At 38.5% G+C, this 13,770-nt stretch overlaps 2 protein-coding genes and 1 non-coding gene across 5 annotated transcripts; 1 reads left to right on the forward strand and 2 right to left on the reverse strand.

The window, feature by feature from the left end:
• Positions 1-551: 551 nt before the first annotated feature.
• On the reverse strand, positions 552-4,413 carry LOC131310558 (uncharacterized). 2 transcript variants are annotated; one of them, XM_058337638.1, is made up of 2 exons: positions 3,980-4,413; positions 552-3,071 (listed from the first exon to the last, which is right to left on the reverse strand). In XM_058337638.1, the coding sequence occupies exon 2, from the start codon at positions 2,926-2,928 to the stop codon at positions 817-819; it is 2,112 nt and encodes a 703-aa protein (XP_058193621.1). In that variant the 5' UTR covers positions 2,929-3,071; positions 3,980-4,413; the 3' UTR covers positions 552-816. The 2 variants fall into 2 exon arrangements, with proteins under 2 accessions (XP_058193621.1, XP_058193622.1); XM_058337639.1 differs by having other exon boundaries at positions 552-3,105; positions 3,980-4,406.
• Positions 4,414-7,265: 2,852 nt separating this feature from the next.
• Positions 7,266-11,942, reverse strand: LOC131310564 (protein SPIRAL1-like 1). 2 transcript variants are annotated; one of them, XM_058337648.1, is made up of 3 exons: positions 11,788-11,942; positions 8,710-8,975; positions 7,266-7,655 (listed from the first exon to the last, which is right to left on the reverse strand). In XM_058337648.1, the coding sequence occupies exons 2-3, from the start codon at positions 8,962-8,964 to the stop codon at positions 7,569-7,571; spliced, it is 342 nt and encodes a 113-aa protein (XP_058193631.1). In that variant the 5' UTR covers positions 8,965-8,975; positions 11,788-11,942; the 3' UTR covers positions 7,266-7,568. The 2 variants fall into 2 exon arrangements, with proteins under 2 accessions (XP_058193631.1, XP_058193633.1); XM_058337650.1 differs by having other exon boundaries at positions 8,710-8,998; positions 11,788-11,916.
• Positions 11,943-12,989: 1,047 nt separating this feature from the next.
• TRNAT-CGU (transfer RNA threonine (anticodon CGU)) lies at positions 12,990-13,061 on the forward strand. Its single transcript has one exon. It is a non-coding gene; the product is annotated as a tRNA-Thr (tRNA).
• Positions 13,062-13,770: the final 709 nt, after the last annotated feature.

Below are 13,770 nucleotides of genomic sequence, written 5' to 3' on the forward strand. Positions count from 1 at the left end.
CACTTCAGTTCCAAATAGGCAGAAGATAATGCATTACTCCAATGTTTTCATAGATACTTTGCAAAAGGTCTACAATTTGAAGAAAAGGTGGGGTCAAATAGAAAGAAAGTATTCTGTATGCTTAAATGCTGAAGGCATTGGATATGCAATGCATAACGACTAATTAGTTTTATCTTCTAACTTTAGGAATCATATGATGCCGTCAAACACAACAAAACAAAAATTCATAACCCAAGAATCTGCATCGGTAAGAACAAAAGACGCCCAATTTTATTGCCATTTCACAATGCAAAAGTAAGAAGAGAATCTTATGAAGCCATCAAGTAGAACAAACCAAAAAATACGATAGTATGTCACATATAGATGTAACCCCTTTGGATGACTTCTGAAAGTCTGTTTTGTAAATTTCTAACAACAAACAGTCTACAAAGAAAGAAGAAAGACAAAACGACCATGCTTTTGGTCATTCAATTTAGAAACACTACGTAGTGCAGCATTACAGCAAGAAGTTGGGGAAAAAAAACTCATAAAGGAAAACTAAGATTCATAAATACCTGGAACTCAAGAAAATAACCTCTTAGAATTGGAACATAGACAATGAGTACACAGCTCCATGAAAATGTATTATTGTGGTGATCTACACAAACAGGACAGCTGAAACTGAACTAAGATAACCTAATGCCAAATGACAGAAAGCACTGAGTCGCAACTTGCAATCCCTGATGGTCCTCCATAAATAGTAAACAGAACTACAGAAATTACTTGCCTAGTTAACAGATATTACCCGAATTTAGGGCACCAACAATCCAAAGCCAACTAAATGGGTGCTGCACAAGTGGTTCTAAAATGGCCTGTTTGGTTGCAACGGCTGCAGTGCACAACTCGCTTCACACGGCCACGATCCTCTGCACGCACTCGCTTCTTCCTCGGTCGTCCAGGTGGTCTAAGTGATTTAGGTGGATTAATAACAACCTCAATTGCCGTGCATATATTTGGATCTCCCTCCAATAACTCTTTCCAAAGAGTTCTATCAGGAATTGGATGAATGGTTTGTGAGTATGTCTTACGATAAGTCGCAACTGTAAAACAGCTCTCAGTAAACCTATGAACATTCTGTCTACAAGAAAGCAGCGCCGCCACAGCATGCGCACATGGCAAACCATAAAGCTGCCAACCGCGACAGAGACAGCAACGGTTGCGAATATCAACAATATTTGTTCCCTCGTGTGATATAACTTCAAATTCGGCTTCATTGGCACGAAGAACCTGATAAGTGCGAGCTCGCTCAAGGGCCTCTGCAACACTCCTTTCAGCAGACGGCACAAGGATTGATGTCCACTGCATACTTGTCTCTCGGCGTTCATTGAACCAAGTCATAAGCTGCCTTCTAATTGATTCCATCATCTGGTTAATCGGTAACCCAGAGGCTTCTAGAAGCCACGAATTCAACGACTCCACTATATTAGCTGTCAAATGCCCAAATCTTGTCCCCTCAAAATATGCCGTGGCCCACAACCGAGGCGGAATCCGCCTAATCCAATATGCAGCATCTTGGGATATCTCTTCGATCTCGAGACTTTTAGCCTCGAATTCTATTACCGTGAGGGCGTGAGCAGCTTCCCATAGAAGGTTAACAAGCATAGTGTTATTGAACTCCTTACGAAAACTCTCACTCAAGTGATGCATGCAAAATCCATGAAACGCAGTAGGGAAATTTGCTTCAACTCCATCTACAATGCCCTTCTGCCTATCTGACAAAATTGTGAGCCTTGGCATGTTTTCCGTGTTGAGTTCAAGCAAGTTATGAAGTTCCGAAAGAAACCACATCCAATTTTCGTCATTTTCCTCATCGATAACACCAAACGCTAAAGGGAACAGAGCACCATCCCCATCAAAGCCAGTAGCTAAAAGTAAAGTACCAAGGTATTTGCTTTTCAAGAAAGTCCTATCAAGCCCAAGGAGCGGCCGACAAGCATTCAGAAACCCATAAATAGAAGCATGGAACGAAATGAAGAGATGCTGAAAGCAATTATCAGTTTCATTCCCATAAACAGCGGCAATGCTTCCGGGGTTTGTCCTTTTAACTTGTTCACAGTATTGTGGAAGGAGGCGATACCCTTCTTCAAAAGATCCACGCATGGTAGCCATAATACGCTCCTTTCCCCTCCAAGCTTGCTTGTAGGATAAAGTGATACCATGAACGCGGTGAATCTCTTCTAGAATCTCCTTCGGCTTGCAATTAGGGTTTTCCTTAAGGCGTTGCTCCACAGAAGTCGCAACCCACTGAACTGAGGCTTGTTGATGGCCAAGATGAGCGATTCCCCCACATGTGTGGGCCTCATGGATAGTCCTTATAGTAAACGTAGGCACACCGGGAAGCTTTGCGGCATGTATGCGCCATGGGCACCCCTCACTTGCACATTTTGCAGTAAAACGAGTTTTATCGGATTTTATTGTCTGTATTTCAAAGTGAAGGGCAATGGCTGTGTCCCTCAATGCCCTCCGGCAGCTCTTGACATCAGGGAATTCCTGTCCCACATGCAGCTCATAATCAGGGGTCATAGCAATGGCACGTTGCTGAATAACAGGAGTAACCACAAGCTGGCCATTTTCGTCATTGATGTCATCAGCAGGTTCAATCCCCAGTTCATGGCTTTCATCCACAGTTGCCAACTCCATATTGTCACCAACTTCTTGGTTCTCAGAGACAGCCAATCCATTTTTCTCAGCAATAACCAACTCATGGCCTTCGTGTTCGGGCTTCTGGTCCGCTGCTAACCCGTTATTCCCATTTTCATATCCTTGACCTTTATTCCCTTCTTGCTCATGAGTCTGCTCTAAAGCCATTGCATGCTCATGGGTGGGTCCCAAACCCAACTCGTGTTCATGGGTCTGATCAAGGATCAAGTTGTGGCTATGGCCTCCCATCACTAACGGCTGGTTCTGCCCCACTATCACATCATGGTTTGCCGTAGAAGAAATGAAACAACAAACCTGCAACAGGAATTATTCCTCGCCACAGCAATTTAACATTTCAAAACCCCACCTCCTTAACTTGTGTCATAACAAACCTGTTCCAGAAAGTACCAAGCTTCAAAGAGAAATCTGCACAACTAATCTTTATCAACATAAGATGAAAGATGTAAAAGTTATCTTATCCAAAACATACCAAATGGACAATCCTATTTTTATTTTGATTCCCAATCTATTAAATGAACAAATGAAACTCCAATGTATGGTCGTCAACCAACAATGTCAAAGTAGGCCGGGCTACAATATCACAAGCAAGCAAAACGAATTATGCCCTCCCCCTTTTTACCCGTCTCGTTTCGCGCATTCTGAATGTTGTGCCAAACCAAACACCCATACATGCGAATCAAACACAGAAAGAACACGGGAATTTTATGTGGTTCCCCAAAATCATGAACATCCACGGGGACAGAGGATACACTATATGGAGCAAGGATTACACACTATCAACTCAACTCAACCTCACATATACATTCAACGACACTCTACAAGAGGAGAAATCATCAGATTATATAGCCAATTTTAGAAGCCTATTTACAACATTAAACGAGCTATAAGGCACACCAACATATGCACCATAAATGCTCTGTCTCTGGACTTAATTCTTTTGTTGCGCTGCAGCTTCTAGAACCTGAATTCGGTGCCTAACTGTTTGAGTCAACCCCAAACTGAACCGAAAATAAGAACTCCCAACGCTAATTCTGTAAGAACTATTAATGAATTCGCAGTTTCGCTCGGGTTTGTGGTTCTAATAAGAATCACCTTACGAAAAGGAAATTACTAATTCCCGAAGCAGTGGTGGAGGTGCGCGTAAGCTAACCCGGACTCTAGTTATCGAAAAACATCGAGTGAAGACACTACACATGAGAATTATCAAACCAAGTGGACAATCACACAAAACCCATTTCGCTAAACCCATAGGAAAACACAAGATCAACAAAAAGATTACCTGGAATACCGAAAAACCGAGACCCCTTCAAAACCCTAGTTGCATATACAAGTTGACAGCTAGTCTGCCTCGAAAAACACCCAAAAAACGAGCTGGGTTTGGAGCAAAAGTTCATGAAATGTCAAGAAACAGAGCAGATCCGTTGCAGATATCATGAACCAAGAACAAAGATTTAAGCTTTCGGATTGGTGGGTATGTCGTATGTGGATTGTATGGGAATTGACAAGAATTTGAAAGAAAGCGGAGGAGAGAGAGAATTGGCGGGTAAGTTTGTTGGTGGGGGAGAGAGAGAGAGAGAGAGAGGGAGGAGAGAGAAGGTCGGGGAGGAAATCGGAAAGAGAGAAGGGTAAGGGAGGGGCAGAAGGGGGCGATGGGAAGGTTGAGATGGGAAATAGAGGAAGATGGGTGTGGAGAGAAATGTGGGTATATATGTCCAAATATGGGGAGACTTGTTTGTCTTGGTTTTGTGAGTACCAAACTGACCCTACCCTTTTCTCTTTTGCACACATGCAATTTCTTTTCTATCCCCCATATGATATCATTTTCTCTTTATTTGTTACTCATTTAATTTGTTTTTTCATTTAATTTGTTCAAGAGAGGTTGCTGAATAGGAAATGAAAGTGAGATGAGATGAGAACAGAAAAAATAGAGAACAATTCGTACTCTCTCCGTCTCAATTTAATTGTACCTCGTTCTATTCTAACTGGCTAAAAAACGAGTTATGTCTCTAAATTCGTAATGAATTTCATATCGAATATGGATCTTGTTTGATAAATCTCGATTAGTTTTATGATACAATATTTTTAAAATCACATAAAACATTATAAATTACAAGATATAATCAATTGGAAAGTGACACGAATTTCCAAAAAGGACAATTAAATTGGGACGGAGAAAGTATTAAAGAAATGCAAAATAAGTTTTGTAATCAAGGATTTCTTTCTTTTTTTGCCTATTAACATGAGATTAGAACGACATATTACTAAAGAAGTAAGTGAAAATCTGAATTTGTTTGATTATATGTTTTGTCGTGTGCAAAGAATGACCAACTGAATCATCCCAACTTGAGAGTATATAAAAATTATGATAACCTGTTACGAAGAGGGGATTTGTAAATTGCTTTTGGAATCTTTACATTTTAAATAAAATTGTTTTTATATTCACGTGGACAAATTTTTAATATTTTGTCAGAATTTTAAGTTTTTTTTACCTTATGAGTTTGGCTTGTCAAAAAGTGAAAGAAATTGCGCAATACTCCTTGAAAAGAAGCCCAATAATTTATTTTGTATCGGCGGTTAAGTTTCTTTTCCTTCTTTTTGGATAATGCAGGTGTCTCAGGAAAACTTGCATACACCTTGAACTAATCCTCACAGTCCCTCCCACAACTATTTCGCACGCTTACGCGTGAGGAGGCGGTCTTAAAAGTTGTTGACAAGAAGAATTGAACTTGAGACAAATAAAAAAATTCCATCTATTCTAAGATCTAAAGGGAGAGCACCAGTTTGGTGTCTCACTCCTTTGAAGCCCTGTCATTCTTTTTTCTTTCCAAATTTGACCACCTTAAGAAAAAAATTCCCAATAAAAAAATTGAATCTGCAATAAACTCTAAGGGCATTTACGATGCCTTTCAGTTTTCCCAAACTTGAAAACTACCCGCCCTCTTATCTCTTTGAACCAACCCAAGATGTTAAATCTAACATGACATGCCACGTGAAAAAATTGGTATGTGAAGTAAGTCCAACCAAAGCGTCAAATGCTTAGGTGTCATTTGACATCTCCTCTCTCATGACAAATTTAACATGTAATGTCAAAATTTTTCTTTGGTTATTTTACTCTCAAAAACTTAATAATATCCTTAAATAAATAATGAGGCATATTGGTTGAGGGTGGACATTATAGAGATGTCAAATTTTAACATGTCAAATTGTCATATAAGCTTTCAAAAAAATTTGACATCCCCACTTTTGAAGCCAAGGTTGGAGACACAAAGAGCATGTGCTATGCCAAACCTGGAAGGAAAAAAAAAAAACCCTCAACGGAAATGATTCATCTACAATTCACAAAATGTTAGATGAGGGGGAAAAAAAAAACTTCAGTACCCAACTTTTTTTTGTCACATTGTCTACATCAGCGGGGTGTTAGCTGGATTAGTAAGTTAGTTCACAGGGGATTCAGAGGCTATTCACAACCCTGAACTCCACCCTCGCCCCTCGTAGGGCTCGAACTCTTGCCTCCGGTGAGAAAGGAGGGTGAGAATACCAACCACCTGAGCTAGCGTGGCTTCTCTCAGTACCCAACTTGGTAACCCAAAAAAAACTAATTGAAGTAATTAATGCAGTAGATAGTTTCAATTTGAGTCAATAATGCCATTTCTTCGCCCAATCCGGCTGCAAATGCACGGCCAAACATTCTTTCCTTGCTGAAAACCAATTCAAACAAATTGCAAAAAATGATGAACACGTTCATCAAATGAAAGATGATCAAACAATCAGTCGGAAGTTATTGTACAAAATTAATCAAAAAATTCAACTTGCACACGAATTACATATACCCAAGCCCCTAGTAGTGAACTCTTTACAATAATAAAGAAAGTTAGCAACTAATTTTATTTTCCGAAAACTAAGATAAGTAAGCAAGGTGTAACAAGTCGTGGATGTTTTCATATACAGTCTAAAATTCTGGCCAAAACATATGTTTGTATGCATTCTTGCCAAACTTGCATACATTCCCCTATATGTTTAGGAACACACTCAGATAATATGTACACTTTGTGTATATATGTTGAGAGAAAGACACGAGGATATCAACTCCAAGATGTTGGCCTACTGATCAAGGCATGTACTTAAGAGTCCACTCCCTCCAAAAGTCTCGAATTTGAAACCTTTCAAGTGATATCAACTTTATGAGGCTGGTCCATAAAGAGCAAACTTAAATTGGAACCCGGCAAGTGGGCGGTTTGTGGTCTTACTGCATCAGCCATCACTGCATTGAAATGGGTCTGTGACCAATCTTGTTTCCATGTTCAGTTGTAACAGTGTCCTTGATTCAATCCTCTATTATGGCTACAGAACATTAACCAAATCCAAGCTACTTTAAAAACATGGGTCTTTTACTTGTGCCTTTTGGTCCAGTCCCTTCATTTTCGCAGCACCACTTTTGGGACAGAGAAGAGCTCTGCATAAAGCAAAGCTTCTACAACCAATTTTGCAGTCTCTTTCAGACGAGCTACAACCATGGTCGACCATGGTTGAGGAATATACGAGGGGAAAAGTATCGAATGACAATATAAAGCAGCAATCTGTAACTCAATTGGTATTTGATAAACAATTGATAAATCCACAACATTCATCAGTGACTGTAACCCTGCTTTGTACAGTCACGGAGCTGTGATGAATACCATATATTTTTACATGCAAAGTTGAGTACTCTCAACTGAGTAATCCCGGCAAAACCATCCCAGCTTATATAGTAGCTTACATGATCAAGCAGGTTACACTGTTTAAGATGCATAAAAATGAACTCCCAAAATACAATTTCCAGAGGAAAGTATATAGCAATGTTTGCAATACGAAGGGATGATGGCACATTTTTAGTTTCCACCGCCACCACCACCGAAGAGGTAACCAAGAGAAGATCCACCACCAGGGGCAGCATGGACCTTAGTTGATGGCCGATCCTGCACCAACCAAATAAACTCACAGTGACATATTTATTCCTTGATATTTACAGCAGAGAAACATTGAGGAATTTGAGTTGTAAATGTTTTATCTATGTATTTGTAATGCACACGCTCATCATGAGATCAAGTGGATGTGGGTAGTTTCTTGTCCACGTTTATACCTCCAGCGGAGTGGTCTTTTGCTTACATATCGCAATTCATTTGCAGTCAATGGAAACATTCTTCTGATCAAAATGTGGGGCCACAAAACTAATAAATGAAAAGCTACAAAAAGACCATGGCAGAGTAACTCTGTGTAGTGAAGAAGATGAAGCCCAGTATGTAATACAAATGCTCAGGCATACATGGTACAAAAAGAAAAGAATATAATAACCATAAATTATGAGGACATGCGCTGTGGCCGCCAGACAGTGAAGGCAATGGGTGAACAAGATGTCAGAATCACATTGCACTACCTATTTCAAGGATTTCATCTATACAGCCTACGTTGGCAGTTGACATTTATTCCACATGACAGGATATGGTATCAATTCATTGACGTTTAAAACATGTCTAAGTTGCTTGTGCTTCAGCCCCTCTGAAGAAAAATAACAGTTCCCGCCCTAGCTTCAAGCCTAAACAAATTTTCCTAGTAAGGAAGGAGATGCAGTAAAGTAGGCAGAACAAATGTAAGAGTAGACATCTAGTGGAAACAATCTAGCACCAAGGACAAGTAGAAATATTCTGTTACCCTAAATACCATGTTACTGATTGCCTCATTGCCCTTTCTTCTATGCTTGTTCCAGGATCCACAATGTAACTAACATAACAGGCATATGTTTTAAAACTTGTTGGAATTCTACTCCAAACCTACCAGATTTCGAAGACTTGGCACTTCATGATCTTGTCAGGATACTCATGATCAAAAGCACAGGTAGCACCTCACACGATAGGCACGAATATGTAAATGTCACTCTACTTATTTAGCATCCAAAAGAGTAGTAGATTATAAATTTTCATGACTTTAGTTTACAAGAAATTTTAGAAGTAGTTATTACGACCAGAGACTTACTGTAATGAAATTGCCACGGTTCTGACCGTCTCCCCTGAAGTGGTTATTTGCAATGTTACTTTGTATACCAGCTGGAATCTGCTTAGTAACATCTACGGGTTGAGAAGGAGCAGTAGTCTTTGGGGAAGGACCATTACGTACAGCTTGCCCTTCACTTGGAGCAGGTTTGTTTGCAGCAGGCTTTGGTGCCTCTCCACTCCCAAATAAATAGTCAAGTGAACTCTGTCCACCACCACTGCTGACTCCACGACCCATATCAAGAACTCCTTCAGAAATGAGAAACTTAGTCCTTCAAGGGTATCATTCAGAATTCAATCAGGACCCAATCATCATAAATGAAGCAAATGTGAAGAGCGATAGCGAAACTATGATGATTGTAGGAAGTCAATTGAAATGTAACCATCCACCGATATCTAATGCCAGATAAAGGAAACAGGCACAAGCATGATCAAAATAACTAGGTCAGGACTCAGGACCTTAAATGTATTGTCAACTCCCAGGTCAATCTTGAGATTTTTGGGTGTCAAAAGCAGGGCTTCATACACAAGCTGTGAATATTTGCAACAACATAGAGCCAGATTGTGGATGCTCACTATTGGCCAAATTCACTATCCCGTGTAGGCTTGTATTCCTAAGCCCGAAGGAAAATTTAGGAGTTTTTGGCAATAAATCATGTGTACTTTGTATATGTTCTGTAAATTTACATGGTGTTGCAGTTAAAATACCGCCAAGTTGGTACTTCATTCGGTTTTCAGAGGAAACCGACCTCCACAAATTTTAAAGGGACCCTTTCAAAACCTCAAAGCTCTCTTTTAGAATACCTCCTAGAGCAATAATTGACTCAACAAAAGCCATATAATTCTGTATATCTTCCGGTGCCTTGTACCTAAATTATAGCAACCAGTAGCTACAAGGCACGTGGAATCAGCAAAGACCAAAACTATAATGTGCAAGCAGAGACTAGGGCCACAAATGGCATGCTCCAGCGTGCAGGTGTTCCCATTGACCAATTTTGTCTATAACGAGTACACAAAGGAGAACAAGGCAAAAACAGTTAAACTCATAGTAGTGGGGTCATCTGTTGGCAGTTATTGAGGAAATGCCGAAAGCACTCTAGATCATGCATGAGTAAAGAGAAGTAAGGGGCCAGAGAAAAGACCGTAAAGAAGGAGATGTGGACTAAAATAAGCAATGGTGTGGCGTGTGAACAAGCAGTGACTTGTGGCAGTTACCGCTAATGTCTTATAAACAGAGAAAGAAGAGACAGAGAGAAGGATCGAACATCATAAACAGAACATTCATAATTCGGGAGTAAAAGTAGCAGTCATTTCAGTTCAGTTTAAGTAGTAGTTGTAGCTGCAGATAGTTGTAGAAGTAAGAAGTAATTACAGTTGTTTCTTTTGGTGCATGGAGTTATGTCATCTAATTCCAGCATTCATTATATATTTTTGGTTCTTACATTCTCCACACATTTCAAAAAAAGCCTCTTAATCGAGGGGTAAGAACCTTAACACAATCGTCTGGTGTATCTCTTTGCTCTGTATTAATTTCTGTAAAGACAAAGTTTATCTTCACTGGCACACCTGCATTATATTTACTAATTTATCCTTCACGCAATCCAAGCCAAACAAGATGAAGAAGGCGTCAAATATCCAACATATACATAATAACACCTGGTGCATGAAAGATTTGTGATTGTATAACTGTCAAGTTCAACCAAATCTCCAAACCCGAGCTAGGCTCAAAAGCAGCTCCTGTAAGAGTAGAATCAAAGTCTCTAAGAAGGAAATGCTACAGGTTAAACAGTTTTTCCTTCTTTCATCTGAATCTGATCAACTACTACTTTCGTCCTCAATCAAAAGCAGCTCCTGCATAAACAATCTTATTTGCAGGCCCCAAAAATTAACTAACCAATTAGGACCCATATTTTGGCAACTGGATGGTCCAGTACAATTTAAAGGCCAGAGAGAAGCCAGTTCCCACAAAACTACTTAGATAACTACTATGACCAACTATATACATAAACTGATACACCAATATATGATCTATTCTATTTCTATATAGTATTGCGGGGAATGTTTCATGAGAAGACCCATGGCCAACCTAAAATTGTTAAACACATGTATGTTTTTAACAATTTCAAAATCCAATTAGTCTAAGCAATAAGATAACTTAGAATTCGGAAAAACCCTAATAGTTTGGGATCAATTGATTCTCTTCACATATCTCTCTCTCTCTACCTATATTGAGGTAAAAAAAAGTACGTTCTTCAAATCTTTTTTATTTTATCCTTTCAATTGGCGTCCATAGCATATGCACGGGCTCATGCTAGTAAAATAGAGTAAGCAAATCTATAGAGAGAGAGACCCAGGAACTGTGGTAATTGTCTAAGTGATGTATCACTATCAGAGACACTATTAAAGCTCGATTTTTTCGTTATTTTTGCTTGGTAAGCCACCATTTAAGCTCAAACTTTTTGTGTGTGTAATGCATAGCGTCCCGAGATGGCTTGCGTGCACCTCAGACTAATCCCTACAACCCATCCCACAGTCGTTTCACACGCTTACGCATGGGGTGAGATGGCCCCAAGAGTAGCTGACAAGGAGAATCAAACCTGAGATGGAGCAAACACTTAAGTTCCAAGTCAAGACTACCAGTCTTACACCACAAATTTAGAATCGAAAAGGTACAACTCTTTCTCAGATTTTTATGCATTGGGCTTGATTTAGTTGTTTCGGACCTCATATAATTGACATAATGTCCATTATTGGCTCCTGGAATGTAATTCTCATAATGCTTGACATTCTAAAAAAAACACTCAAATTGGTCACAAAACAGTCTTATCTCATAATTTTAGCAGCAAAATGCTACAACACATCGAAAAGAGAAACCCCATTGGATCGAGATAACAATTGAGCACTACACCAAATCAGCGACAGAAAAAAAGTGATTAAAACGGAAAAATCAACAGCATTTTCAGCTCGACATTGAGATGACTGAATGGGAGAGTTGATTGGTCACACATACATCAATTCGAATGCTTAACAAACAAAAGATCTAGGGTTATGGATTCGATACCTTTCTTCTCTCGGTTTGGATCTGAGGAGAAAGGGAGTGACAGCTAGAGAGAGAGAGAGAGAGAGAGAGCTGAGCTGAACTGAATGTATTTGTATGAACAAATGCACTGTTGCCACGCCCACTTTTACTACTATACGGCCGGTTTGGCCTAAAAAAAAGCCGAATTATTTTTTCCGCCCTATTCAAAATTCTCACTTTTCTTAGTTTTGCATCAATTATTTTGGGAATACTAATTCGAAAGTAAAAAATTATGGTTAAAATTTTAAAGAAGTTCACTAAAGACGAAAGTAATTCAAAATAGACAAATTTTTTTATTCATTTTTATCTTTATTCAAAAAATAATTTTATTTATAATTTTTTTACTTTTTAGATTTTTTTCGTCGAGACGAAACTATAGTCTACAAAAATAGCATAAAACTAACAAATATAGAAAATTTTGAATAAAAACAAAAAAAAATTGACTTTTTTTTGTTTGGCTAAACCGGCCCATACGTATGGCTAGAGGTGATAAACAACCTAAACGAACCGAACAGTTCAAGACACAGGTTAAAAACACAACTTCAAATACAATTGCATTCAGAGTTGTTCGATATATCCAGAGCTATTTGACGCACGAGAACTCACTCTACATGGGAGGGCTCTCCAATCACAGTTATGGAGGGGAGTTGTGTTAATTTTTTTCTCCCCAAGAAATTCATACGTTTTAATGCCATCTTTGTATTGTTCCTGTTTTTTGTTTAAATCATTCTACTTACACATCCACTCACACACCCCCACTCACAATAGGGGTGAAGTCCACACATACTACAGGCCTGTTTGGACAAAAAAGTCTAAGTGGTTTATTTTTTGTCCTTATTCAAATTTTTTTCATATTACTTGGCTTATCATCATTTTTTTGGGATTATTGCATTCTCATGACAAGAGGAATCTAAAAACTAATAAATTTTGATCGAAATCCAATTTTTTTTGATTAAAACGAAAAAATTGGCTTATTGGCTTATTTTCGTTTTTATGTGGCTTTATTTGGCTGGAAGCCATTGGCTTTTTTAGAACAACCCCTACATACCCAGTGTGTGGGACCTACCTTTATTGTGGATGTGGAGTTAGAATTTTCGTTTTGGTTTAGTTGTGATCTGTTTCAGTATGAATACAAAAATATTTTTGCGTTTAAATACAATGCTATGAGATAACGTCGTCAGTAAGCCTCCGTAGCATAGTGGTAGTGCGTTCGCTTCGTAAGCGAAAGGTCGCGAGTTCGATCCTCGCCGGGGGCTCCTCCTGTTCTCCACTTATGATGAAAGAATTTGGGTCCGTCTCCCATTATCTTTTTCCACTTTGTCTTAAAACCCCGTTCTAGAACGGAAAATAAATTTTTATTTTTTAAGAAAGCACAAAAATAATGGGCTAATTGAAATCTAAAAATATGCATATTGATTTTATTTGAAAGATCTCGATGAGATCTTTTATATGGTGTAAAAAAATCAAAAAATCATTTTTATTTGCATTATTTTTAAGTTTAAAAATGTGAAATAAGTACTTATTTTTTAATAAGGTGTTGTGAAACCAGACCTTATTAATACATCTTGCATTCTGCGAATAACAAATCTTATTCCATAAATTTTTTTTCACTTGATACGATTTCTCAGGGGAAATAATTTTAGTAGACTAATGGTAAAAGATTAGGGAATATTTTTTAAAGGTTAAAATCATGCATAAGTTATAGCAGCTAATTAATGCACAAGATACTTTATTTTGGTTACGCAAATATATATATATAGGGGCCGGTTCCATGGACATAACGAATAACACAACATTTGCGATATAATAATAATCAGAGTCTCACGCGAAATTTGCATCAAATGTTATGTCCATAGAGGCAGACCTTATATACATCAATCAATCCCATATATACCCTAATTAAGCAAACCATTGAATCGTTGGAATAGGTAAATTCGATGGATGGCAATTATTCTCTCCATACGC

Source organism: Rhododendron vialii, chromosome 12a, assembly GCF_030253575.1.
Source record: "Rhododendron vialii isolate Sample 1 chromosome 12a, ASM3025357v1".
NCBI lineage: Eukaryota > Viridiplantae > Streptophyta > Magnoliopsida > Ericales > Ericaceae > Rhododendron > Rhododendron vialii.